General features: G+C 37.0%; 1 protein-coding gene across 4 annotated transcripts in view; it reads right to left on the bottom strand.

Annotated features, from left to right (window-relative positions):
* The window catches only part of Kiaa0825 (KIAA0825 ortholog), a 424652-nt gene that overhangs the window by 281750 nt on the left and 116287 nt on the right, over positions 1-26615 (bottom strand). For 3 of the 4 annotated variants that reach the window (XM_036206770.1, XM_036206767.1, XM_036206766.1), the window contains exons 9-12: positions 25115-25265; positions 20814-21004; positions 17876-18058; positions 7958-8068 (exon numbers count right to left, since the gene is read on the bottom strand). In XM_036206770.1, the coding sequence (XP_036062663.1) occupies positions 7958-8068; positions 17876-18058; positions 20814-21004; positions 25115-25265 (636 nt within the window). The remainder of the gene's footprint in view (positions 1-7957; positions 8069-17875; positions 18059-20813; positions 21005-25114; positions 25266-26615) is intronic. The other variant, XM_036206769.1, reaches the window with a different exon arrangement.

Here is a 26615-nt window from a genome sequence, read left to right as displayed (position 1 = left end):
TGTAACAGTTGAAACATAAGTTGAGGAGTCTCTCTGAAGTCCTAATAGAGCCCTGAGTCAGTAGGGTATTGTCTTACTGACATCACAGAGTCACTGGCCATCTCTTGAAGGAGCAATTGTCTCTCTGGAGTCAATGGTTATTATCAGTACCTGACCTCCAGATGAGACCCTATGACTGGGAGTTCCCGAAAGGTTTTTAACATCACACTTCTGATAAGTGTGGACAGCCAGTGGGAAAGCAGTTCAATTTTCTTTCCACTCTATCACCGTTGTAGTAGATCCTTTTAACATGTTGAGATAATTGATAATATCTGCCACTTACTGAAACGGATAGCTTTTTACTGACTAGTTGTTATGAATGACTGACTGCTGGGTGGATATTTAATGTGAGGACTGGCTTGGAGGCACGTTAGCTCATGTAATTCTCATAAGCTTCCCATGAGAATATCTTGGAAGGTAAGGGAAGAAGATTTTTTTTGAAAGAGGAAATAAACAGTAGTTTTGTATGGAATGTCTAAGTAGATCAATAAGATTATAGAATATTTATGTCTCAACTCCCTCCTCATAACATAAAATGAAATGGAAGCTCACATAGGTTAACTCACTTTCCAAGATCATAAAACCAAACAAGCATAGAACACACTTTCATTTATTGTGAAAATCTGTAGTTGTCTGTATGTTCACAGTGTAATCTCAATTTTGGTGCTTTTCATATAATACTTTTAAGTCATAATAGAATAAGTCTTAAGATACCTCTCTGTCTGTCTGTCCATCCATCCACCCATCCTTCCAACCATTTGAAATTCCTAGTTCAGCTGACATTTTTAGTTCTTTTAATAACAGCCTGATTCACAGGTACTGACTTTGTCCTTGAAAATCCTTTCAAAGATGTAGCCATTTGTCCATCGTTCTCTGTAACAGCTACGCAGCAGTCCCGAGCTGCCCCTTGCCAGGTCTGCTTGCACATGGCATCTCAGAGTACAGACTCTCTCAGCTCTTTTCCTCAGGCCAGCAATAGCTAGGAGACTCTTAAAATATTTTATATTAAAATATACTTACATCATAGCACCCATCCCTTTCCTAGGAGGCAATTTTTGTCCTCCTCTCTAGATGGTATCTCTTGAGGATACTAGAAATAACCAGCTCATCAAAATCACACTTTCCATTCCTGAGATCTATCACTCATAAAAAATTTTAGAAATATTTCATATTTCAAATAGTTCACTACTTTGAACTAATCTGTTAATTTGTCCATTCATTCATTCAAATAATATGTATTTTCTGACTTCTAGACCAGAGAGACAGAAGAATAAGCAACAGAGGAAAGTCAAATTAAGGTATAGAAAACAAAAAAAAAAAAAACCCGAAAAAACAAAAAACCTAATCTTTGGGGTTAATGAAAGGCTTCCCTATAAAAGTCATACCTGAGCTGAGCTGTGAAGATAAGTGGGTGTTTGTCCATTAAACAAAGATGAAGTGGTGTTACGGAATGGAAGAATGGCATGGAAAGAAACGGGGAGGGCAATGAGTGAGGAGCAGAGTTCACACTGTGATGCTCGTCAGAGTTTGGGGATGTGCGAAAGACAGACGCATATGCATGTGACTTTTCTAGACCATGGTGTGTGTGTGTGTGTGTGTGTGTGTGTGTGTGTGTGTGTGTGTGTGTGTATGTGTGTGTGTGTACACATGTACATGTGTAGGGTACTCAACTCACTGAAAGACTTTAGGTCATAGGCATGAAGTAATTAATTTTGAGTTAGAAAAATTGGCTTGGGGTTGAAAAATTCTGGCTATAGTTTAGAAAATAATGGAAATAAATGTCAACACATAAATTATAGAAAACTTGCACATTGGGGTCCAGGGCACTGTTCAGTGGGAGAGTGCTTGCCTAGCTCAGGCCAGGCTCAGCACCAGCAAGGAAAAGCAAGGCTGGGCCATCACTGCAGTGATGGGGGAGATGACGGCGGTTTGGACTAAAGTGAAGGTGGCTTTATAGATGGTAGATTAAAGGTAGATTAAGATTCTGGAGACTCAGAAATAGGGTGGGAATTTAGGCAGAAAGGAGGCTCTAGATGTCCACCTGGGAATCTGCCTATTCAACTGAGTAAGCTTACCATTAGTAAGACAAGGCCAGATAGAAGAGGGTCAGTTGGGGAAGGACAGTGTCTGTAACCTCCAAGCATAATCTTCAGGAAAATATTCATGTACATTGACATCTATGAGTCTATAGTCTTTGGAGAGACTCCAGTTGATTTCAATATATTGGAGTACAGAAGAATTCTAGGAGACCACAGAGACCATAGCATTACTGTTTAAAAGTTACATAACAGAACACTGAAGATATTCAATATTTCAGGGGCAGGTCTGGGTACTTGATATAAAAAGAGACATAAAAGCAGAAACAAGAAAAAAAGGAGGAAATTGGTGGAATATCTCAAGAGGAAATCAGTGGAATGTCTCAAGATGGAGGAAGTCAACAACAGTACTGTGTGGGTGTCAAGTAGGCCCCCTTAACTTAGGTTGTTGTATTCTTGTGTTGAGAAGGAATTTGTTCCAAATTTCCTTACCTGCCTCTTCCCTTACCTGTAGCACACAGCATAATGGCTTACAGGAAGAAAGTCTGTGAAATAATTTATCAAAAAAGTGATTGGATAAGAATTTACATAGTATCATAGAGTGAGGCCAAATATAACTTATATTTAGGTGGAAGATTGTTGGAACATGGTCAAAAGAATGACCGTGGTGAACACTGCCTTGGGGAACTGTGGGAGAGGCTCCAGGAAAAAAAGGCAGAGGGCCCTTTACCTCAGGTGCATTTTGTTGCCGGGATTGTTCTTGGATGTTTTCATGACTCCTGTGACAAACATGTACATTCTATTAATAAAACATGTTTATTCTTGGATGTCAGAACACAGCTATAGAACCCACTCTGGTCAGTGTACCCTGGATCTGGAGATGGCCTTCTGCCTTGATTTCCTGCTTTCCCACATATAATCTGTAGTATGTGGCAGGCAATTGTGTTTATAAACTGGTCTGTCCTGAGAGAGTTCTTGGAAAGGGCTGCTCTGTTAGTATTTAGTATGTGCTTATTGGTGTTTATTTACATGTTTTTCTGATCATATTTTTTCTGAACTCAAACAACCTTCTTTGGCTCATTGATTTATTTGTTTTATTAGTGTACAAAAGGACACTGACATTGAAGTAAGGTTGTCTACAGCATTAGACTGTAGGCTATCCCATTCTTCTGGGTCCTCAGATCCCAGGTCCAGCAGACAAGATCTGCTCAGGCTAGCTAAACAGTCAACAGATGATATATAAACATAAACAGTATTATCTTAACTAAAAGCAAGTTCCCCAGCTGAGGAGAGACTAGCCTTGTATCACAGTATTGTGTGCTCAAAGAAGAAAATGAGAAGTAGCAGTGAATGCATGTTTCCTCATGCTGATCATGCTACTCAGGTTCAGAGTGGACTTGTGAGCTACTTAGCTAAGAGAGACTTGAAAATTACTTGGAAGTATTCAAATATTTTATTGAAGATCAAAGGTTAGGAGACGGAAAAAGCGTTAGGAGGAGACATACTATAAGTTACTATGATGCTTATCTTGGTTGTCAACTTGATCACATCTGGAATCAACTATGACCCAAGCATCTGGGTACACCTGTGAGGAATTAGTCTCCACTGGATCATTTAAGGTTGCAAGACCCATCCAAAGTCTGGGCCATAGCTTGTCATGACAGTTCACATCAAAGGGCACAGAAGAGGGAAACCTTTGCTTGCCCTCTCTCACCAGCAAGTTCATTTATCCTGCTGCTGAGACATTCCAAAGTCATTGGCCTTGGAACTTCCTTCTCTGAGAGTCCAACACAGACTTAAGATCAGCTGCGATACCCAGCCGCTTTGACCAAACATCACATTCTTGGTTTTTCTGTCAGGAGACAGGCATTGTTGGACTAGCCAGACCACAGCATATAAGAGCCATAATAAATTTCCTTTTAGTATACATAGATTCATTCTATCAGGTCTGTTCCTCTCGAGAACCCTGACTACTACAATTACCAAGAGAATATTTTTTCTTGAATATTTATATAAAATCACTGTATATTATCATGCTATTAGCTTGATAGTGATATATTGACCAGTTTCTTGAGTTTAATCTACTATGAAACCAATAACTCTTTCTAAATAACCTACACTATTGGCCAGTACCATTGGTAGAGAGCTTAAATGTAGTTTATTCTACTTAATACTTTGGAAATACATTAATTTTCCTAACTTTAGGTCTTCAAAACTGTATTACCAGAGGCTGGGAGAGCATGGAAAGATTTTTATTTTACTTATTATATACCTCATAGTAATCTTATAGACAATATAGATAAGTTTATTTTCAATATAACTTCCAGCATTTTGACTGGTTTTGTTTCAATTTCATGTCTTTCTTGCTCCTTTTCTCCCTTCTTATTTACATTTAATTAAGTATCTCCAATATTTCTGAAAGCTGACTCAAATGTTTCCTGAAATAATACATAGGTACAAAATAAATAGATGCTATATTCATTAAGATGTTGGATTGGCAAAAGGACTCAGAAAGTAAGGGAACTTGCCTCTCACCCTGATGACCTGAGACCAATCCTCAGGAACCCACATAATGGAGGAAAGAGAAAACTGACTCCTGCAAGTTGTCTGACTTTCATAAGAATGTTTTAACATGTACCCTTCCCTGAACAATAAATATACACAAATAAAGAATTAAGTTACTATGAAGTTTCATAAAATGAGCTATCTCAGTAATCTCATTTCTCCGTTTTCTCCCTTCTCATACAATAAACCTAACATGCTTTAGTTTGCTATTGTCTAACTCATGTATTTCCCAGAATCTTTTTGTTGCTAAGGTGATGAACACAGTTTTCATGAACAATTTGGGGTAAAAGAGAAGCAGTGAAAGCTGGCTTAAGTATGGAGAGTGGGCTGAAAAGGAGGGTTTTGAGCCACATACTGCTGGTCTGGGACCCCACAATTACCATGCCTGGTATATGCAAATAAAGAATGGTGTATTTTAGAATGGTTTTTCTTGCTGCCCAGATTATATCACTGTTCTAAACATGCTGGGCTGTAAGTCAGAGGCACCAAGCCTTGCTCAGCACATCATATGGCCCTAGTAAACAGTTGCCAGAATGTCAGGCATCGAGTGGGACTCAAGAAAGGGTGATCATACCATACTTTGCATGGAAATTCAGACAAGGGAATAAAGAACCCAAGGAGTTCCACAAGAAGAAACCACAGGAATAAGGTCTAAAGTTGAGAATGAACAACCAATACAAGTTAAACATGGCTGACTCTGAAGCATGTGTGAGGAGAGTGTGTTAACTGACAGGAAAACAGGGGGTGCTTGGGAAACAAGGCACAGTAAAGTGGGGGTACAACAAGCTACTGTAGGATTCTGGGGAAGAGAGGGACATAATACAAACTGTTCTACATGTGTTAAATAATAGTAAAATGAACAAATTTCACTATAATAATTTGGAGAGGATTTTTGAGACACTGTTTACTGGCCATGAAAAGGCCAGACAAGACTAAGGAATAAGAATAGGCAAATAAAGAGCTCAGAAGGTTCCATCTTTTATGGGTTTATGAACGATGCTTGTATATGCAGAACAAGGCAAGAAGGGAGGAAGGACAAGCCACTGTCACAGTAGATAACTCAAGAAATGTGGGCAGCTGGACAAAAAGTGTCGAGGGAAGGCAAACACTCAGCTGGAAATGAGAGGAACAGTCTTGACAGAGGTGGTAAATTAAACCATGTGAACAAAGAACAATCAGAAAATGGGCTTGCTTTTTGCTTTCTTTAATTGCTTCATATCAGTAAAGTATAATTGTTTTCATTGTAAGAAATTTGGAAAATACAGGTAAAAATTTAAAACACTTGCAAACCCACCATCAGAGACAAAACCTATAGAGCTTCCACAGTCTACATGCTTTCAGTATTTGGTGGGGTTTTGTTTGATTTGCATTTTTCTGTAATGCTTTGTGTATGGTAGAATTGCACAGGCTAGTGTTTCTCCATTGTATCCCACTTCCTAGTAACTGTTCCTCACCTAGACACCAAGGCTTCTCTTACCCAGGAAGTTTAGGGGCAGCTGTAGATTAGACAGGAACACTGTAAACCAGCATGTGAGGGAACCATGCAAAGCTGAATAATCAAAAGCACATTTTATACCGTGAATAACTGATAGACTGTGCAGGGGAATTCTTCAGGAATGCCTGTTTACATCAACTCAGAACGGTTTTTGAAAGCTGAAGATGCTCTTGCCAAGACCAACTACAAATGGAATGGGACTATGATGTGGGCCTGATCGCCAACTTCTTTTTCTTCAGAAAGTTGCTACACACACTACTCAGCCCTTTTCTCCCCACAAAGGAAGCACACAAGTTCTTACTTACTCAACAAAGCCTCACAGAAGGCTAAACGATGATCCATGTAAGGTACCAGGCATCATGTCTGTAAGACACATTGCTTCAAAGGGGGCTGCCTTGACTAACCACATACTTATTAATCTGCTCGCCCCAATTAACTATAAATTGCAATGATTTCTAGAAGTTGTCAAATACCTTTAAAAACCAACCCTTTCATTAATTCCTTACTGGTTTATCTTTACTGGTCTATTTTAGAACTCTCCTATATATAATTTTTCCAATAATAGCATAGAACATTAACTTTCCATTTTCTCTTATAAACCATATTTTAACAGCTATTTTACATATAAAACTTTGTTAGCATCTTCCTTACAGTGGATTTCCAAAAATGTTTTTAAGTTTTCAAAACAGGCTACTAACATGGTCCTAGAAAGCTGGCGCTGGACACCATTTACACTGGGAACGAACAGCCACTCGGGACTGAATCTTTCTGTTAGGGTAACAGATCATTTAGTGACGGAAGCAGGAATAAAGACACTTCATGTTTCTATACCCAAAGACACTTGGGTATAGAAAAAAAAAAAAAAAGAGACACTAAATATAAAAATTAACTATCATTGTGAGAAGTTCCCAGGCTTTAGCTGGGCTGAATTAAGCAGGGCTTAAAGAAGTATTTTAGAGTCTCACCCAATGGGAAATTGGTGGTTCCAAAGAGAAAAACAAATGTGCTGATGGTAGAGAGCAAATATGCTTATATGAATGTGCACATATGACCTCAGAGAGGCGGTAGCAGCATGCAGAGGACCTGTATAGGTCAAGCCAAATGGGGTCCCAGCATTGAGAGGGGAGTGGAGCCAGGACCTAACCAATCTGTAATTGCTAACAATGTATTTCCAACATGAATCAAAGACTGCCTTCAGATCACCAATATCTCCTTCAGCGATTCATGATATTTTATTCACGGGTACAAAGGAAAGGTACTTTTCCAATGATATATTCTACAAAGAATCAAATTGCCATGCTATATAATGCCACAAAATGTCATCAGATTTTCTTGGAAGTGCATTTTACACTGCAAATGCTTTTCTGATTTTTAAGTGTTGTTAATTAAATAATAAAAATGAAAAATCTTGTTCATAATTATGAAAGTTACTCCTCTCAACTTCTACCTAAGATTCTGAGTCAAGTTAAATTGACTATCTAGTTGCTATCTATATTAGATAATTAGCTGAAGAACTGTCAAATCCCCAATCATAGATCAAGAATGAATTTAAATGGCTAGGTAATTAGCTTAAAGAGAAGGAAGTTCTCAAAATCCACCTTTTCCATTACATAACTAAAGTTAGGAATTAGGGAAATTATTATGAGTGCTGTGTCTTTGATTCTTTGGCTTAAAAAATAAATCATGGAATTATCCTTCCCACTTCCTTCATTACTATTAAGTTCCTTTTGTAAGACTCCTTGATACCCATGATGTAAAGTTTCTGTTACTTTTGTAAAAGAGTCAGAGACTTATAGACAGTGTGGCATTTGGAAGTTCTCACCTGAGTAAAGAAGGGTAGAACTGTGACATGCATGAAACCCAGTGAAATGGTTGATTAAACAATGATGTTAAGGAATTTGAAGCTGAGTCATCCATACCATGCTGAAAAGTCCTAGGGAAATAAAATCAATTATTTCAGAATATACAGGAAACATTAACTATGGAGAGCACTGATATAATTTTGGAATTTTACTTAGTTTTCACAAGCCAGTTTTTAATAGAAAGTGGTCTCATTTTATTGAGGAAAATGCATCCACCAAAATGACAACAAATATAATCCCCCCCAAAAAAGAAGAAGCTGAAGGAGGGGGAGGGGGAAGGAGAGGGGGAAGAGGAAGAGGAGGAGGAGGAGGAGGAGGAGGAGGAGGAGGAGGAGGATAAATAGAGAAAGAAAGGAAAAGGTAAACCCAAGAATTAGTATTTTAATGAGCTCTTGTAAAACAATTCTTACATGGGAAAGGTATAGTTATGTCATTATTATTTAGTTTTAGAAATTCACACTAAAAAATTTGTCAAAAACAAATCCCACAAAAAGTGCAATGAATACAATCTATGTCTCTCAGAACCAGCGTTCTTGTATTTCATAGGATTCTTATCAACCTGCACTCAATAAGTGTTAATATTTGTCATATCTGCTTAATGTAAGAACATTTAACATGAGGTGCATTTTTCACTACCAGAATGATTTATATATATCAAACAATAAATAAAAACTTATAATTAAATTTGATATGTTTTTAATGGCCCAAGAGACCTTGTAAGAGGAACTTAATTGTGAAATGTATTAGCATGATGCAAAATATAAAACACTTTTTCCAGAATATCTTGTCTACAGCCACCTTTTGGAAATGACTAATATTTTTCTAAGTTGGCTCAAATTCAACTATACATCTAGATCTAATAATGAAGGATCCGTTACATGAGCGATTAGTACATAGCTTGGCAAGATAAAACATTTATGACTGTAAAATCTATTTGCCCACATCAAGTCAGGAGTAAAGACTTTAGAAATGAAATTGTTTGAAATGGTAGTTTCCATATAATGAAGAAATAATACTGTCCTTTTAAAAATGAAAATATGATTACATTACTTTCCCTCTTCCTTTTCCCAAGGCAGAGGTCAAAGGTTCATGAGGAAAACAGCTCCAATGGATAGAGGGGCAGGAAGATTGTAAGGACCAGAGGACTAGGAAGTCTGCTATCTCTCCTCGAAATGGCTTCCTAAACAGATAAGACCTGAAAAGTGAGAATATCAACAGACATTCTTATGTAGAAGGTAGAAACTGGTCAAAATAGAATACAATTTTGTTGTGAAAAAAGCCACCCCTACCTTCTTCTCACTTAACATCTTGCATTTTTGTATTGTCCTATTTTCTAAACTTGACTTTTCTCTTCCTTCATTATCTTGAGGACAGGGATTTTCTTCAATTAAGTATACTTGGAAGATATTTTTTAGACACATAATATACCATCTCCTTAATGGCATTTTTTTCTTTAGCTTACCTAAATTTTAGATCATAGAAACATCCCCAAATAGCCAAAGTCAGGCTATAAATACTCACTCAATTCAATCCACAGAGGGAACTATAAAGGCAGACAGAGGCTAGCTCAGGGTTCCTTTTGGAAGGGGTCTCTCTTTTGTACCAGCAATGAGGAATTTATAGAATGGTAGTGATGTTAGCTGTTAGCAGTTTCACATCTTATAAAACAGAGTTCAATAGCAGTAAGGGATGTGGATTGGAAGAGATTAAGGATATAATGACTATGATACTGTGCTAGATCAGCAAGAAGAGCCTAAACTAAGTAAGAGAGGAAAACTAGAAATACTAAGTTAGCAGAATGAGCAACAGTCATCCTCAATGACAAGTGTTTATGATGACAGGAGAGTGAAGGCAGCGCAGACAGCTGCGTGTAGAGGAACAGCCTAGAGAAACTTGCAGGAATTTCACTTCATTTCAAAAAGTCACAGAGGCTCATGGGCATTTGGAATATATCTTAAGAGAGGCGTAGAGCAGGAATTTGAATTTATGGGTCCAGCATATACAAAAGAAGTCTGATTTGAAGATACCCATGTGGAAGTCATCCCATGCTAGTGGATGAATCCCCCACTGAAAGAGTGTGAAGTGAAGAGATAGCCAAGGAGAGCTTTGGATCAACATTTAAAGCATGACACGAGGAAAAGAAGTACTAAAATGAAAGCGCAAAGAAAAAAATCAGAAAAGGTGAAGAGCCAGGAGACAATTATGTTAGGGAGGGTAGAGAAAGAGAAGATGGCTAACAATGTCAACAGCTACAAAGAAAGTAAAAAGAATATTCTACTGGAGTTAGTCACCGAATGCATATGAATGCCATATCCGTGTTTATTTAGCTGGCTGGAGGGAGAGATCAAACTGCAGCAATTGAGTGAGTGACAGGACACACCGGAATCGGATGTGAATGCAGACACAACAGTAAAGGAAGAAGGCTTCCATATGGGAGAAAGTCAGGGGCATGAGGCAGAAGGTAGAAACTATACTTCACAGACTATGGCCATAGAATGGTAGATAAAATTTATCAGACTATTATTTGAAAAGATGTATTACAGCTGAGAAAATAAACACATTAATCAAAAGCATATCAAGAAATGCAGGGGTAAATTGGGATGAAAATATTTATTAAGAATTGATGTGGATGGTATAGTTTCCTAAAGACTATGGGTTGAAGCCCACAGGACCAGAGTAAAGTGTGAGAGGATAAAATGAATGCATAATGGGCTGTATTTTCTCCGAGAAGTACAGGGCAGGGCTACCTGCTGAGAAAACATCAATGAGGCAAGGTCAAAGAGATGACCAAAGTTGAGGAAGCTGGAAGGAGTTCTCCGTAGTGTCAAATGTTGGAGTTGTCAGCAGGTACAAAAAGAAAAGTGATAATCTAGTCGTGGGCTCGAGTCTGGTTAGAGGCCAGCTGAGTTTGGAGGGAAGAGACATACCATGGTAAAGATGTAGGAAGAAGATGCTGTTTAAGGAGGAGGAGGCAGGAAAGGCTTGTAAAGAAAGGCAGCCTCAAAGGGAGTGACAGCCCAGGATGAAGGACTTCACGAGTCACATATAGAAGGTCAAAGTTTATCTCCACTTTTTTCTTGTATGCCTTTGAACCCTTTGCATAGGTTCCTATTTTGTCCAGAAATAAGAGGGTGCATCATGCAGCACGCCCTCACCATCATGGTTAGCCAGCTCCATAGCTGATTCCTGACAGAAGATTTTCTGTGTTAAGTGTCCCCTGATACTCTACCTAACATATCTCTTGTCACTGTCTCTCTTTTACTTTGTTTCTTCATAGAACTTAGCTCTACATTCAACCATTTCACATTTACTTTTTTCTTTTCTTTTCTTTTTGGTCTTCTCTGTGCCACTAGGAGAGGGTAGCTGAAGGTTATTGAGAAGCAGTACTTATCACATATAGGAGAAATGGAATCAAACGGAGTTAGGATCCAGTGTAGACTTCATCATTAGATTTGTAATATTTTTTTGACAACTTACTTAGCCTCTGTTTTCCAATTTGTAGAATGGGATATTGCAATGTGTGTGAGGATTCTGTGAGCTAATGCATGTGAAGTACCATGTTTCATTGTCAACAAGGGCTCAGAAAAGGCAAGGCACCTCTGTGAGAACAGCTGCAAGATGCTGTAAAAATGCCTACAAACATCTCAAAACTGTTACAAAAGTCCTATCACTTGAAATAGTTGCCTACTTGCAACTTTGCTCTCAACAGTGGAAAAAATAACACAGGATCTAACAATAGTGGAATGGTTAACTACTGCCATTTTCTTAAATTTCAGACCAATGAAAACATAGAATTCAGCTGGGTGTTTCTCTCGGGACATTTCCTCTTTTACTGAACCTACAGATTCCTGGGCCTGGCAGGAGTAAGGTTACTTGACTATATGGGGTGTTATGGCAGATGTTTATGGTCTCAGAGGGGGTGTGATCTGTGTGAGCTTTTAATTCCACAGCAAGAGCCCAAATTAGTTTCATTATTCTAGAGAGTATAAGCGGGTGAAAATTAGTCCATGAACTCAATGGGGGAATGAGATTATGAATTTGCTATTAGATAACCTCTAATGACATTTCAGTATACAACTAAAAGAGATGATATTCTGAATAATTTATATCAGAGCATAAAATTACAACCTTAAAATCGATAGTTATATTTTCTCCAATAACATAACCTTTGATAAATGAAATTTACATACCTTAAAATTGCTAAGTACTTAAAAATTGAGGCAGAACACATCTTCTCTGCAGGTTATGAGGAATGTAAGAAGAGCTTTTGAAGTGAGGATAAGCATGGCTTGTCTTTCCTTAAAGATGAGGGAGCCAGGCCCCATCCCTCTGTGAAGGACACCACACTGCCTCTGCACTGGCCAGGTCATCACATTTGTCACTCTAGCCTAGATTCATTTTCTTTTGCTTCTGTGTCCTCAAGCATGCTACTCTCTTATTTTTATCTTTTTTCTTTCCCAGCATATACACTTGTTCTTGGGCTTTTGTAATCAGTTGCTGGGATAAAATAAATCTAAGACACCTCAGAAGTGAGGACAACCAAGAGCTAAAAAGACTTGGCTGCATTTATGCTTGGCTTGTGCCACATGGAATCTGGCTACTGGCCTAGTAGAGAGGTTCTCCAAATGATGCTAACAGACTGTACCTCCACAATGGAGTAAAGGCATCTCAACAGAGTGTGATCTAGAAAGGTGAAGGGATCATGTCAAAGTTCTTCCATCTCTGTGCATAGCTCAGTGCCTGGGTCACTAGACAGTTTCAAATAAAAAAGGAAATACAAGAGAAAAACATTGTTTTGGAAATAGAATTAAGTAAAAACTCAACTACTGAGATAATATGAGATACTAAAAATATGTGGTTTTTTTTGATGTCCCTACAATCATGAGCAATCATAAATACACAGAAATAGTCCAACCAAACACTTCAATACTGAAATAGCATCCAAATCACTGCTTTATTCTTTTTTTTTAAAGTGTCATTTGTAAGTTTGAGGTTAGCCTAGGCTACCTAGCAAGATCTTGTCTCAAAAAAAGAAAGAAAGAAAGAAAGAAAGAAAGAAAGGAAGGAAGGAAGGAAGGAAGGAAGGAAGAAAGAAAGAAAGAACAAAAGAAAAGAAAATAAGCAAGGTGTATTGGCATACAACTTTATTATTGGACTTGGGAGGCAGAGGCAGGTGGATCGGACTTGGGAGGCAGAGGCAGGTGGATCGCTGTGCTGTGGAACAATCCTCTTCTATACTATGAATATGTCTTACTCTTACTGGTTAATAAAAGGCTTACAGGCCAGTAGCTGAGTAGGATGTTAGGCGGGAAAGCCAAACTGAGGATGATGGGAAGAAGGAGGACAGAGTCAGGAGAGATGCCAGCTGCCACTGAGCAAGCAGAATGTGTCAAAACAAGGTAACAAGCCATGAGCCATGTGGCAAAGCATAAATAGAAATATAGGCTAATTTAAGTGTAAGAGTTAATTAGTTACAAGCCTGAGCTATTGGGCGAGCATTTGTAAGTAATATTCAGCCTCTGAGTCAGTTATATGGGACCAGGCAGTTGGGACAGGAAACGTCCAATTACATCTCTGAGTTTGAGGCCAGCCTGGTCTACATAGTGAGCTCCAGGACAGCCAAGACTACACAAAGAAACCCTATCATTAAAAACAAAACAAAATAAATAAATAAATGAACAAATAAATAAGTAAATATAATAAAAACGTGTTTTCCCTGGGTCTATATGATGTTTAAATGTCAATGTGTAAGTGTCAAAGTAAGACACTTGAGCAGAAGGTAGTTTCCTTGATTGCTCAGGCCACCGTGATATTAAAAAATGATGACTTTAAATTAGAAAATGACTAGCAAAATGCACAGTCCACAGCAGGGACAGGATGGAAAAAGGGGATGAGTAGAGAAGTCGTCAGGCCATGCTTAGAGAAAAGAAAAATGGATTTTCATGTCCATTTGTGAAGAGCATGCGGCCATGGGCAGGCTGGGAAGAGGAATCTGGTGTGGAGAGAGGGCAGAATGAAATGTCATGTACAGCAGAGCCAACCAGATAAAGGTTCAACATGTAGGCCATCACCAAAACCAATGTCCAGCCATTTCCCATGCTTTAGGTTATTAGGACCACATACAAAGCTGTTGTATTTTTTCTACTTTTTCAAAGATATTTCCCAAGTAATATTTAGATGGAAGTATATAAATACATCTACCTTATAAACAAAATTGCTAGGATAAGAAACTTTTGGGGAATCATACTGGATTCTAAAGCATTTTTTCCCAAATTTTAAATATTTTTACTTCTAGTCAATATTTTTTTCCGCTGAAGATAAGTTCTTGCTATGTGGCCCAGTTTAACATAAAACCTGAAATACTCTCTTCTTAGCCTAAGGCATGAACCATCATACCAGGCTAACCTAGATTCATTTTAGCAGCTTTATTTACATATGTAATTCAAATGTCACAACATCTACATGTTTAATGCATGCAATAAAAGTTACTATTACATTCAAAAGTTTTTTAACCTTCACATCCATTAGCTCCCTACGTCCCTTTCTCCTTCATCACTGCTGATTCCTGTTTCCACAGATTTGCCTATGCTTAATGTTTCTAATGAATGGAACGTTTGTTCTTCTAAACTCAGCATAATGCTTTTATGGTTCATTTTTGCTGTGGCATGGTTCAAAATGCCAGTTCATTTATACTGTAGGGTTGTATTCTTCCATATGTTTATGCAGAGTCTTGTTTATCTGTTCATGAGAGTGGGGGTTGTTTCCACTTCGTGCTACTGAGATAAGTGCTGCTATGCCAATTCCCATAATATTTATATTTATGTCTTTTATTTATTTTTTGGACATTCATTTGCATTGCTGGGTCATAAAATCATATGCTTAAAATTTCACTTAAGCATATGCTGTACTCAACATTTGAAAGAATTGCCTGTTTTTCAAATTATATCATTTATTGTTGAGATATGAAAAAGTTTTAATTAAAAATATGTCATTCCCTGAGGATTATGAAATAGTTAGAAAAACCATAGGCTAAGGCCATAATCCCAAGGAGCTAACATTTAAATTATTGTGACTTCTAAGCAGAGCTATGGGTATACAACATTGGAATACACTGAAATTTGATGACTCAAAAGCCAGAGGCGCTCTCTCAAATGAACTCTAACATGAATCTACATCCTTCCCTGTTTCCTATGATGCTAAGCTTTGACTGTCATGTCTACGTTTATACTGAAATAGCGCCGTTCTTTGTTACTAAATGTTGGGATTTACAGCAACTTCTCACAATTAGAAGTTTTGCTATGACAGATCAAAACATTTTGAATTAGTAGTGTTTAATTTTAATAGTCAGAATTTATCTATCTTTCCTAAAATTGAGTGAGAGCAGCTTAATAGCCCCCTGTGGTATCCCTTGCACATTGTCTCAGGGCCATGGAGGGAACAGTGTTTTGTTTTACCAGAAATTCATGAAGGCAAGTTTAGAAAAGAACAAACATTTTTAACATTTTTGTTATGTTTCATCTTCCTGAACAGATTTTAAAATCATGTATCCTTTCCCTGGGATGTAGTAGTCCTACACTAGGCTCACAATGAACACACTTTCAGCTTATCTGTCAGAACCACGGGAAACCAAGGCAGTCCCCTTCTTACAAGGCATGCCATGCCAAGAGACAACAGCAGATACAGTTCACAAAAATTCAATATATTCAACACCTTATTGTTATTTTTTTTTCCTCAAGTCCTCAAAGCATGTGGCTTAATTTGGGTCATGAGCTAGAGATGAAGGTTGTTAGAATGCTAATAATATGACATCTTCATCTCTCAGCCATGTAAAGCAGCTTGAAAGCCAATAGGGTTTTACAAAACACACATATCTCCCTAGTTGGTGAAGAATGCTGCCTTATGGACTTCCTTTGTCACAAAAATCAAAATACATTTCAAAAATTTGATTTATATTCCAGGAAAACAACAAAAACTGAATCAACATGAATCAATAAAATTTGTGAAATTTTGGCACTGAGAACTTCCAAAAACATGAAAATGTATTTAGACTTTTGCTCATGCATGTAAGTGACATAGGCCTATGTTTTATATTAAGAAAATCTAGAGGCAGTGCTTAGAACAAAATGTTCCACAATCCTGGTTGAAATTAGCAATTTAAATTTGTTGAGTGAGGTTACAAATGCACAAATCACAGAGATGTGAGAACTTGCATAGTTGTTAAAAATGTATCAAAAGGCCATAGGTTAAAAGTAATGAATGTATGTTTCATTATTATTATTATTAAAATATACAATCTGTGATGATAATTTATTTGTTTTACAAATACATTTGGAGGTTAAAAATTTTCAAGTCATCTGTGACAAACCATGAAATTCAATATTGCTCACCATGACCAATCCATGAAATTTGTTAACTTTGTTCCTGGTTTTCACAAGACCCTTTTCTGAGATGGGCTGACCCATTTGAACTGAGAGCATAGCATTTTTTTTATCTGTGGCAAATCAGTTTATTTTACTAGGATTTATTAGGGGCTTCAAATTTAAGCTTTTTATATTTAAGCCATTTATATATAATCTCAACTTTATGTTGGTTTTATTCACTGTTCCTTCTCCTCTCTGAAAGAGTTCTCTGCTTCTAAAACAAGTTCTCAGCCTGTTTTGCAAGAAGGAAGAACATGTTAGCAGTGGTTATACTCCAGGTCAGAGCGGGGAACTAAAAAGAAAGTGATTAATTACTCTTAGGCCAGACCATACAAGCTGAGAATGTTCTCAGAAAGAAAATATGTATATCACTCTAACCAGAATGTGCAGAGAGGAGCATTCTGCCTAGTTTAACCCAAGTAATAAAAATATTATGTGACCTTTTTACTGTTCAATAAAGTAAGAATGTATAATTCTTTGAATATAAAAACAAATATTTTAGAGGGAAATTTAAAAATGATACTAACGTTTGTTCATAAGAACTATTCCAAGTTTTATAATATTACCTATTAGAATCAAGCTAACTTGAAATTAAAAGTAGTTTGAATTTTTATACTTTTCTTTTATTTATAAGAAAAGTGTTTTATTTTTTCAGTATAATTACCTATCTGCTTCTACTTGCCATTACTAGTTAAGACATTAAAACATAATGTGAAAGTCTATGCAGACTTATTGAAAGTATGAGACCATTAAATCTCTTTCAGACTTGAGCACATGTGGAATTTTTTAATTGTATCTTTTTAAAATTAGAACCAATTATATCACATAAAAAGTGTAAATTACTGGGGCTCAAGAGAGAACTCAGTGCTTCAAAGAGAACACTGCTCTTGGAGAGGACACAAGTTCAATTCCCAGAATTGACATCGGGCAGCTCACAACCTCCAGTCCAGAGGGTCTGACAACTTCTGGACTTACAGGCACCACTTACCAGCACTCACCTGTGCACTTGCTGCCCCCAACCCATACAGACAATTAAAATTAATTTTTAAACAGTCAAAAGCTATTAGATAGATAGATAGACAGCTAGAAATAGGTAGATTCCACTCAAAAAGTGAAAACTAATGCCTGGCATAAATGCACAAACTCATAATCCCAGCACTCAGGGAGGAGACAGAAAGATTTCATCTTTGAAGTCAGTAGTAAAGGCCAGATATTAAGACTGTTTCAAAAAACAAAATAAAAAAGGTGAACCTTATTAACTGAAAGGGATTAACCAACAGACATGAAACATGTTTGGAATGATTATATCTTTGAGAACTGATTCATGTTCGATTTATAAAATATCCCAGTTTATGATATTAAAAATGTACTTCAGAGTACTTCTACTTAGTATTAAATACAGAGTTCAATAACAGCTATGGCAACAACTGGGTTAAACGAAACATATTTGATACTTACTTATATAATTCTGTTAGTGGTGTTGTCAAAATGGCTAATGTTGTCAAGAGGTTGTTGCAATGAGTATGAATTTTAAAAATTGTATTGTTGTTATATTCATGAGGATTCAAAATTTCCTGTACAGATGTACAAACTGACCATAATATGTTCTCAGTGCATATTAAGATTGTCGTGACATCAAGTCTATTGGAAAGAGAGAGAAGAAAAGTCATGTTAAATAACATAGTGTTTTTGCCTGTTGTATACTCTCTAATTAGAGTGTCCTAAGCATATGTAAAACGAGAAAGGTATGGTTAGATATCTATATAGACACACCTAAGCCGGGAAGGGTCAGAACATCTTGTGAACACTCAGAAATTGGATAGTCCATCAAATCTTTACTTTTTGTGATGCAAAGAGCTGCAATGCTGTTGTGGCTTTGTTTTAATTTTGTAGCTTTACATTTTTTTTTGAGAACTTCATCCAAGAGTGCTGCCTGTAAATCATTCCTTTTCCTACTTCTCCTGTGCTCCCTCCCAAATTCATGACTTCTTCTTTATTATTATTACACATAAGAATACTCCATGAAAAAATATTTGATTTGCATTATCAGAATTCTCTTCCAGAAGCAAAATAGGAACTGGTTGAAAATAAAAATGATCTATTACACACACACACACACACACACACACACACACACACACACACACTTTGCAAGTAAGTATTTGATGGCAGAAGATGTCTCCATGTCATCCACATGTAAACCATCAGAAAGAACTCACAAAGTCAGGTAACATACTCTCCTAGGAAGGGGGAGATGAGAAACCATGACAACCAGAGCACAAGCTGAGATGCCTATAGACTCAGAAATTTCTAAAATTATATTTATTTGTGAAAGAAGACTGTATTATCTTATTCATCAACATTTTCATTTCTATTGCTCATGTGGTATTTCTTCAAAATTTTAAGTGCATTTTTATTGTAATTAACACATACTAATTCACGTATTTCTGAGGTTAATACCTGAACCCATGAATATAATGTGTGAAAGGTATATCTAAATATATATACTAGTAATATATAACACATGCATAAATCATATATATGGATTTGGCCATATGTTATATGAAAACTACTAGAGCTTAGTAACTAATAGTAATTATCAATAATTGTTGCAGGAGAATTGTCCATACTGCCATTCTACTGTGCCAATAAAGCAGCCTTGAATCTAGGATGGAGTCGGCGATTAGTTGACTGGGATTAGCCATAAAGTTCTTGGAGGACTTTGCAGAGCAGCTAGAGAGGACAGGAACAGACTCAGGAGGAGGTGGGTGTGCAGGAGTTCTGGAGAATGTGGAAAGAGGGTAGGGCGTGCCCTCCGCTTCTCTTGCATTCTTCAGGTCTTGATCTCAATTTCTGACTCCCAAGTTTCAATTATACCAGAATGAATTAGGTAATCATTTCATCTGACAGCTACAAATAATCATTGGCTATTATCAATAATCACTGGTAATTATCAATTACCACCTTTAGGAAGATTTAATTTTTGTTTTATTTACTTCTAATTGTTAATAGTTCCTAATCCAAGATACACACACACACACATTTTGATTTCTGTAATAATGATGGTTTACTTACCTCTCATATACAAATATTTACATATTTTACAGTGAAAGTTTAAAAGGAATAATTCTAGATTTGCATAACACTTTTGTGCAATCATCCAGAACAAAAAAGCCAGTCTCTATTGCACCATTAATTAATTAAATAAATATTACTTATTTCATGAGCTAACCATAAATCTGATAATGCAAATATCTCATAATTATGAGCCACATAACAGCTAAAAGTGGTTTCTGCTTTATAAAAAGGAGAGTAAACATATTCTTTACTCTGAAAAATAATTTTACAACTAAACTTCAGAGTTATACTTTTTAAAAATAGCTTGATCAGTAATTCAAAACAGCCTTGCAAAAAACCACATATATGAAAACTGTAGCAGGACCTAAAGCCCTTCGAGTCACAGTCCACTTAAAAGAACGTGATAAGGAAATGATTCCTCTTGCCAGAGACAAAGGAAGGAGGAAGTCGCTAATGCATGTGGGTTCTTTCCAAAATCCATCTGAAGACATTATTTCATACCTGATTCCAGGTTTTAATCACATTAGGTCAAGTATCTAAAATAAGTCTTTTCCCACATAGCTCAATGTTACTATTGAGCTAATTTGCATAATATTCACTGCTGAAATACTAGAATTACACTCTAATTCAGTCTTTTATTTAAAACATAGGGGTTTTTGCTTCTCATTTTCATAAATATATACAGGGGCAAAAGGAAAATAAAAGGAAAGACAATAAATTAGACTGTTTATTACTATTATTGTTGTTTTTTGTTTTTTCAAGACAGGGTTTCTCTGTGTATCCGTGGCTGTCCTGGAACTGTTGTAGACCAGGCTGACCTCAAACTCTGACTCTGCTTCCTGAGTGCTGGAATTAAAGATGGCTGCCACCACACTGGGCCAGAATATGTTTAAAACAAAGTAGTTTTCTTAATGAAAATAGTTACTCCGTTTGAAAAGTGTAGAAACTAAATAAATAAAAGGCTGAAATCCTTCTGCTGCTTAGTAGGACCAAGTCAAGTTCGCTGCTTGGTCACAGCGTGGTTGCTGTTTTCTCTGCTACAGGGCAAGACCTTACTGTGCTCTTATCTTATTGTGTACATTTGTGGGAACATTTTCTACAAGCAAAGGGGTTCTAATGTTTGTAAGGGGAAAGAGCAGGGAAGTCAATCGGATCCAAGCTCCACTTTTCTACACAATGCCTCAGGAGAAGCGGCACCCTTTCCTCTTGGATGTTAGAAACTCGCTAAACACACAAACTGTGTCGAGCTTCGGAATAGCATTCTGCTTTACAAACTGATCTCTAAAAAGAATTCCCCTTGAAGAGCAGCTTTCATTACCTTATCTGTGCAATTCTCTTAGGACTGGGACATGCCCGAGCATATCTGGAGGCTAGTAGACCCAAGGACTTCTCCAGCACCTCTGCTAGAATCTCCTGGGCCAGCTTAGAGGGTAGTATGGTCCAGAGATCATGACGCAGAGCCCAGCTGAAGTAATGCCACATCTGGATGGAGAAGGCGCATCTTTCCCCCTGGCAAAATCATCACACATTAAACAACAGATCACATCTTCCAAAATGTCCATTTGCTTCCTAGGAGCCTAATTAGTTCAGGCTGAGAGGAAATCGTTGGAGAGTCTGCTAGATGACCAAGAAAGAATTTTGACAGGATGTTAAACATCCTATTGACAAAGGAACATATGTTTTATTTCAATTATGAATGAGATATTCTAGTGTAATTCCAGACCACAAGCATTTAACCTAGCATATTCTTGATCCACCTGGTCTTGGCTTGCCTTTTGAATTTTTCTTTTAAGCATCAACTTTGTAGTTACTTAACAAGTCATGCTGATTCTCCAAAATTAAAATCTGTTTAAATTGCTGATGGAGGCACATTTTTCTGAGACTATTAGCATGACTGAGTTAATTTTACAAATCTTTTGGATTCTGTATTATAATGGACCAAGAGGACAGAAAACAAACACATTTGCTAAATCTTAGGCACATTCATAAAACCAAGTGGGATGCTTAACTATTGAAGAGTACATTAGTATATTAGGCTTTTCCATTGATGGCATTTTAATAATAGTTTATGCTAGCAACAGTAATCGAATTTTACACCATTTTTTAAAGGTGTGTGTTATCATCATTTTTACATACTTCCAAAGGATCAAACTCCCATTTCTCCCATTCCTTCACAGACCCCTCTGTGTGCTAAATTTTGTCTGACTTCAGAAGAAAATTCAGCAGTGACTGGGCCAAAGAGAGCAGGAGGTATGAAGAGGGCAGCCTGTCTCTAGAGATTTGCCAGCCAGTGTTTATCAGGCAACATGCTGTGGGGGGGGGGGTATGGCATCATTTCTTCAAACTAGATCAAAAGATTATCTGAAATAGGAAGAAAAGAATGCATGCATGCTTCAAATTTAATTTGGTTATGTAAATATATCAAAACATAAGCCATTAAAATTTCCTATTTTATCCCTAGACATTTCTCTTTTGCAGTCTGCATGTCCACTAGCATAGTTTCAAATAAGTGTTATCTAAGAAGTATCTGCTCTTGCCAAGGGTGATGAGTCCTCCGTCCTCTAGCAGACAGGCTGAGCTACATAACAAGTTCCAGACCACTCTGGGTCACAAAGGGAAATCCTGTCCCATAAAACAAGCAAAGACAGCCTGCTCTCCTCCTAACCCAAAGGTATCATCTTCTCACAGATATTTCTTAACATGGCATTCTTTTGACAGTTACATTGATTATTAAAACATTATAGTCATTAAAATAATAGTGATTGATTTTCAAATGATAATACAAAAATGAGTGGAACTATTATTCTCTGTGCAGAAAACTTAAAAGAAGTTTTAAGACTAAAAGACTAAAAGTATCAGAGTTAAGTTTAAACAGAAAGGGATTTAGACTCGGTGTTTTCTGACTTCCCAATTGGATATGCTAAATTACTTAATGGAAAAATGTGTAAAATTAAAAACAAAGCAAAATTAATGTTTCATTTGCTTTGTGGTGTGTTCTAAGAACTCTTGTCAAACTAAGAGAGGAGTCTCTAAGCTGGAGTCACTGAGAGCTTCAGATGTAAATGAAAAGGACTCTTGAATCCAGCTGATGCTGGACATGGTGATGCGGGTGTGGCCTAATAACTGTGATTAACAAGATTCCCGTAATTTTCAAAATACAGAAAACCAGTGTCTTTTGTAGCTATCTTTTAGCACTGAGATTTTTTTTCTGCTCAAAATGTAACATATGCATTTTAAAGATTATAAGTTGTTCCGTGCTTTTGGAGAGTTCGACAGAACGGCCTTGGTTCCAGCAATTCTTTCTAAATGAATACAACTTCAGTGTGCATGGGGGGTTTCATTAAACTAAATACGACTCAAGCTTCATGACCTCTTTCCCCGCTTGTTGTCATTTCAAAAGTATTCTGTAGTAAACATCTGTTATTTTTATAAACCCACTATAATGTAAACAGATGTGAGCTTTTGCTTAGATTACACATCAGGAAACAAGCAGCTGGGCTTTATTATGGAAGCCACTCAGTATTATCTCTGTACAGATAATTCTTTACTTTCTGACTATTGGAAAACACAATTTTCTAAAATTGAGCAGACGTCAACTATACAAAAAGCTTAATTTTAAACATGCAATTTCAATACCCATTGTACTATCTGACCAACACTTCAATGGAGAAGGCCCAGCTCTTTGCCTTGAGCAGCCTGACATGTTTAGAATGTAAAAATGTGTGCCTGTAGTTCACTTGCCATCATAAAACATGAGCAAACACTGCTCCCTGGCTTGTAAATTCTTTTACTGTTTTTCTCTACTTCACTGTGCACATGGCCATAGGTTTCTCTGAGATCTCTCTTCAACCCTTCATTTCCAGTCCGCCATGCATCATCTCTTTCCTCTTAAAAGAAGCTTTCTAAAATGTAGTCTGTTCCACAGATCAGCTGACATGATGGGGAGGGAGAGAAGGAGAAAGGGATTCAATAAGTGAGATACAACTGTGTCAGGTACGCCACTCATCAAAACAGTTCAAAATCCTGGCTCTTTTCTGAACCAGCTTATTTTTGGTAAATAGGAAAGTAGTATCATTTTTTACCTATACATGAATAAGAACTGTTAACTCTGCAATTAAATTGTAACTACTGACCATGTAAGTATATGGAAACTCAGAGTAACAGTTTCTTTATTTCTGTCTTTGAAGCTAAAGCCTTGCCATCAGATCTAAGAAATGTGTGTTACATGGTAATTCGTTTTATTTTGGTAAATACTCAGTAACTCCAACAGCAGGTTCTCAGTGCACACACTTCTTTACACTGTATTACTCTTCTGGTCCCTAACTGGCAAAAGAGGAAACACATATCCTGACTACATACTGAGATGCTACCTGTTCCTCACTGTCAACATCTTAAGAGGTTGTTTATTAGTACCTGGGCATATATTGAAATAGTGTGAACCATGATGGTCCCACTTTCTGTCACTCTGCTCACCTCAAGGCGAGGTGAGTCTGTGGTGCTCCCAGGAGAGGGTCACCAGTACTTTCTTTCTTATCTCTGGCCACCAGCCATGTTTGTCCCTTTCTCCCTCTCTGCTCCCTGCTACCACTAAGGTTTGAAATAAATTATGTATGGATGCTCTTGCAAAGAGAAAAACTATCTGGGGAGGGCTCTAAAGAGATGAAACAGCCTGAGGAAGCAGGAAAGTCGCTAGGAGATTCTTATTAGTGGGTTATTAGTGGCTGCTGTTTTTACAGCATCTATGATATCTCAGGCACAAGTACAGCCCATGCCTAGGGATGGCAAGAGTGACTGCTGAATAAAAGCCCACTCTCTTTTTCTAAATGTTCCATAGTGGTTCAGACAGTCAAGAAAAATGAAAATCCTAAGTTGTGATCCAGAAGAAAGGGTATGATGGAACAGCTAATAAAGATGAGTCTGATCAATGAAACTTTTAAACCTCAAATATATATTTTTAAATATATATAAATACTTTCCCCTAGCATGGAAGTAATTTAAAATATTATATGATCTATATACACTCTGTGGGACTGAGTGGGGAAAAAAAACTAATGAAGCCCGGTCATGAATAATTTTAATTGGTTCCTAGTTTGGTTATGCTGGGGAATTATTTGGGCTTAAATTTGTTAGGTATTTGGGATTTCAAAACATGAGCTAAATGAAAATAGTGAAGCATAAAGTGTTAAGGTGGGTCTGAAAATGTACTCTTAAGAATGAGAAGTAAAAAATAAGCATAAAAGTAAAGCTGCTTGATAACAAGTATTTATTAAACAAGATGGAGATACACACTAAGAAAAGACGAAAGGATTGGGCTTCCCTCTTGTTATCTCTGAGTTGTCATTGAACCTCATTATACCCCAAGTCACACAGTGCTGCAATTCTGCAAGTCAAACCAAGTTATTTTTACTTTTAAGCAGAAGGAGAGTTCTGATGTCTAATTTATTTCAGGTTTCCAAAGACAGTGTTTTTCCTAAATACAAATTCAATATTTAAAAAATATTATCCTAACAGCCTTCCTGTTTTAGTAATATGGCACTCATGTTTCTAATTAGCCAGAAAGCAGGTAGGCAGTGAAACATGTTTGTGTCAAAAGGATGAATAGTAAACTTAACTTCACACCTCATAAAAGGCTTTGCAGTCATCCCAGTGGTGGCTCTCAGCATCCTGTAAAATGCTTGTAGCACAAAGTCTGACACAGTAATCCGTATCCTGAAACTGTAGAGTGGTGATGAACTCCTGATATTGCTGGACAGGCACCAGGAATATGGGTCTGCTCAGAGGGAATGATCAAAGAGACAGAGATTTAAGGGCTGTGCAGTAGGAGGCAACAACCTCCAGCACTACAAATGGTTTTCATTATTAGATATCAATCATTCATTTCCTCCCAAAGCTGAAGGCTGTATCCACATTCACTTTCCAAAAAGAAAAGTGGGTGGGGGAGTTTGCCTTTGTTTTTCAAGTCCTTTGAAAACGTACATCTGCTGTTCTACAAATATGCACTTCAACTCGAGACAAACTGTATTGTCAATCCATCATTCAAAACTAAAAGTATTCTTTGTAAGCCTATTATTAGAGATCAGTGCATTATTTAGGCATTAGGTTATCATTATTACTGAAGAGCAACATGCACTTCTCAGAATCAACTTTTCTAAAGCTATCACACATCCCATAAACACTCTTTTTATTTTTTAAAAGTTGTAATTTCGTAGATGTCAATTATCTCATAAACTGCTTTAAAATAGTCTACTGAAATGAAGTGATTTCTGGCATATTTTGTTTATAAATTCAAGTATGAATCACAACATCTGACTACTTATGAGAATTAAAGAAATAACATAACTGTATCCTGCATTGAGCCAAATTTATTTCACTTTTATCTTCAGCTATTTATATCCCACTTCCTTGTTTCATAGCTAGGAGACTATGCAGGCTAAATAAAGAATAGAGAAGGGGTTCTTGGGTTGCACTGGACTGGCGGGTCCACATGCTCCTTCCAAGGAGCCGTGATAAGTTCTGCAAAACTCATACATAATTAGAAAGACCACTTGATAGCACCCATGGCAACTTTTATCTCCATACCGAAAACATATTGTATTTTTAGACTACTAGTGCATGAGAATTAAGATTGGCAGATGCTTCCTCTTCAAATATTATGGATAGTTTATTACTAAATAGATGTCCTGCAATATGTTTACACTAGGCACAAAGCTGGATTAAAATGCATTTATTCACTACGGCAGTTCCTAACAGCCTGTTGGATTAGAAGCAGAATCGAGAAGTGAATAATTCACAAATGTTTATATGTAGGACAGAAACAAGTTTAATTTTCCTTTTCTATGTGGTCAGCTTAATGTGCCTCATGAAAGGGATGCAGCAAAATTCTTATCATGGCAACATGCAAAACATGGCTGCCTTCTTTTGTCTTTAGTAGAGGTTGCCTTTGTATCATCTACACATCTAGTTTAATGTAACCCATATTTGACTTTTTAAACATTTCCTAATGAAGAAAGATGAAAATAATCTACCATATCAATTATTATTTTCTCCTCAATGATTTACACCAGCATTTTAATTCTCTGAAATCTGAAGAGTGCCTGTGTCCTTGAGCATGAACACCAAC

The sequence above is a fragment of the Onychomys torridus genome, chromosome 15 (genome assembly GCF_903995425.1).
Source record: "Onychomys torridus chromosome 15, mOncTor1.1, whole genome shotgun sequence".
Lineage (NCBI taxonomy): Eukaryota > Metazoa > Chordata > Mammalia > Rodentia > Cricetidae > Onychomys > Onychomys torridus.
The sequence above is the reverse complement of the archived record's forward strand: the minus strand, read 5'-3'. Positions and strand labels throughout refer to the sequence as shown.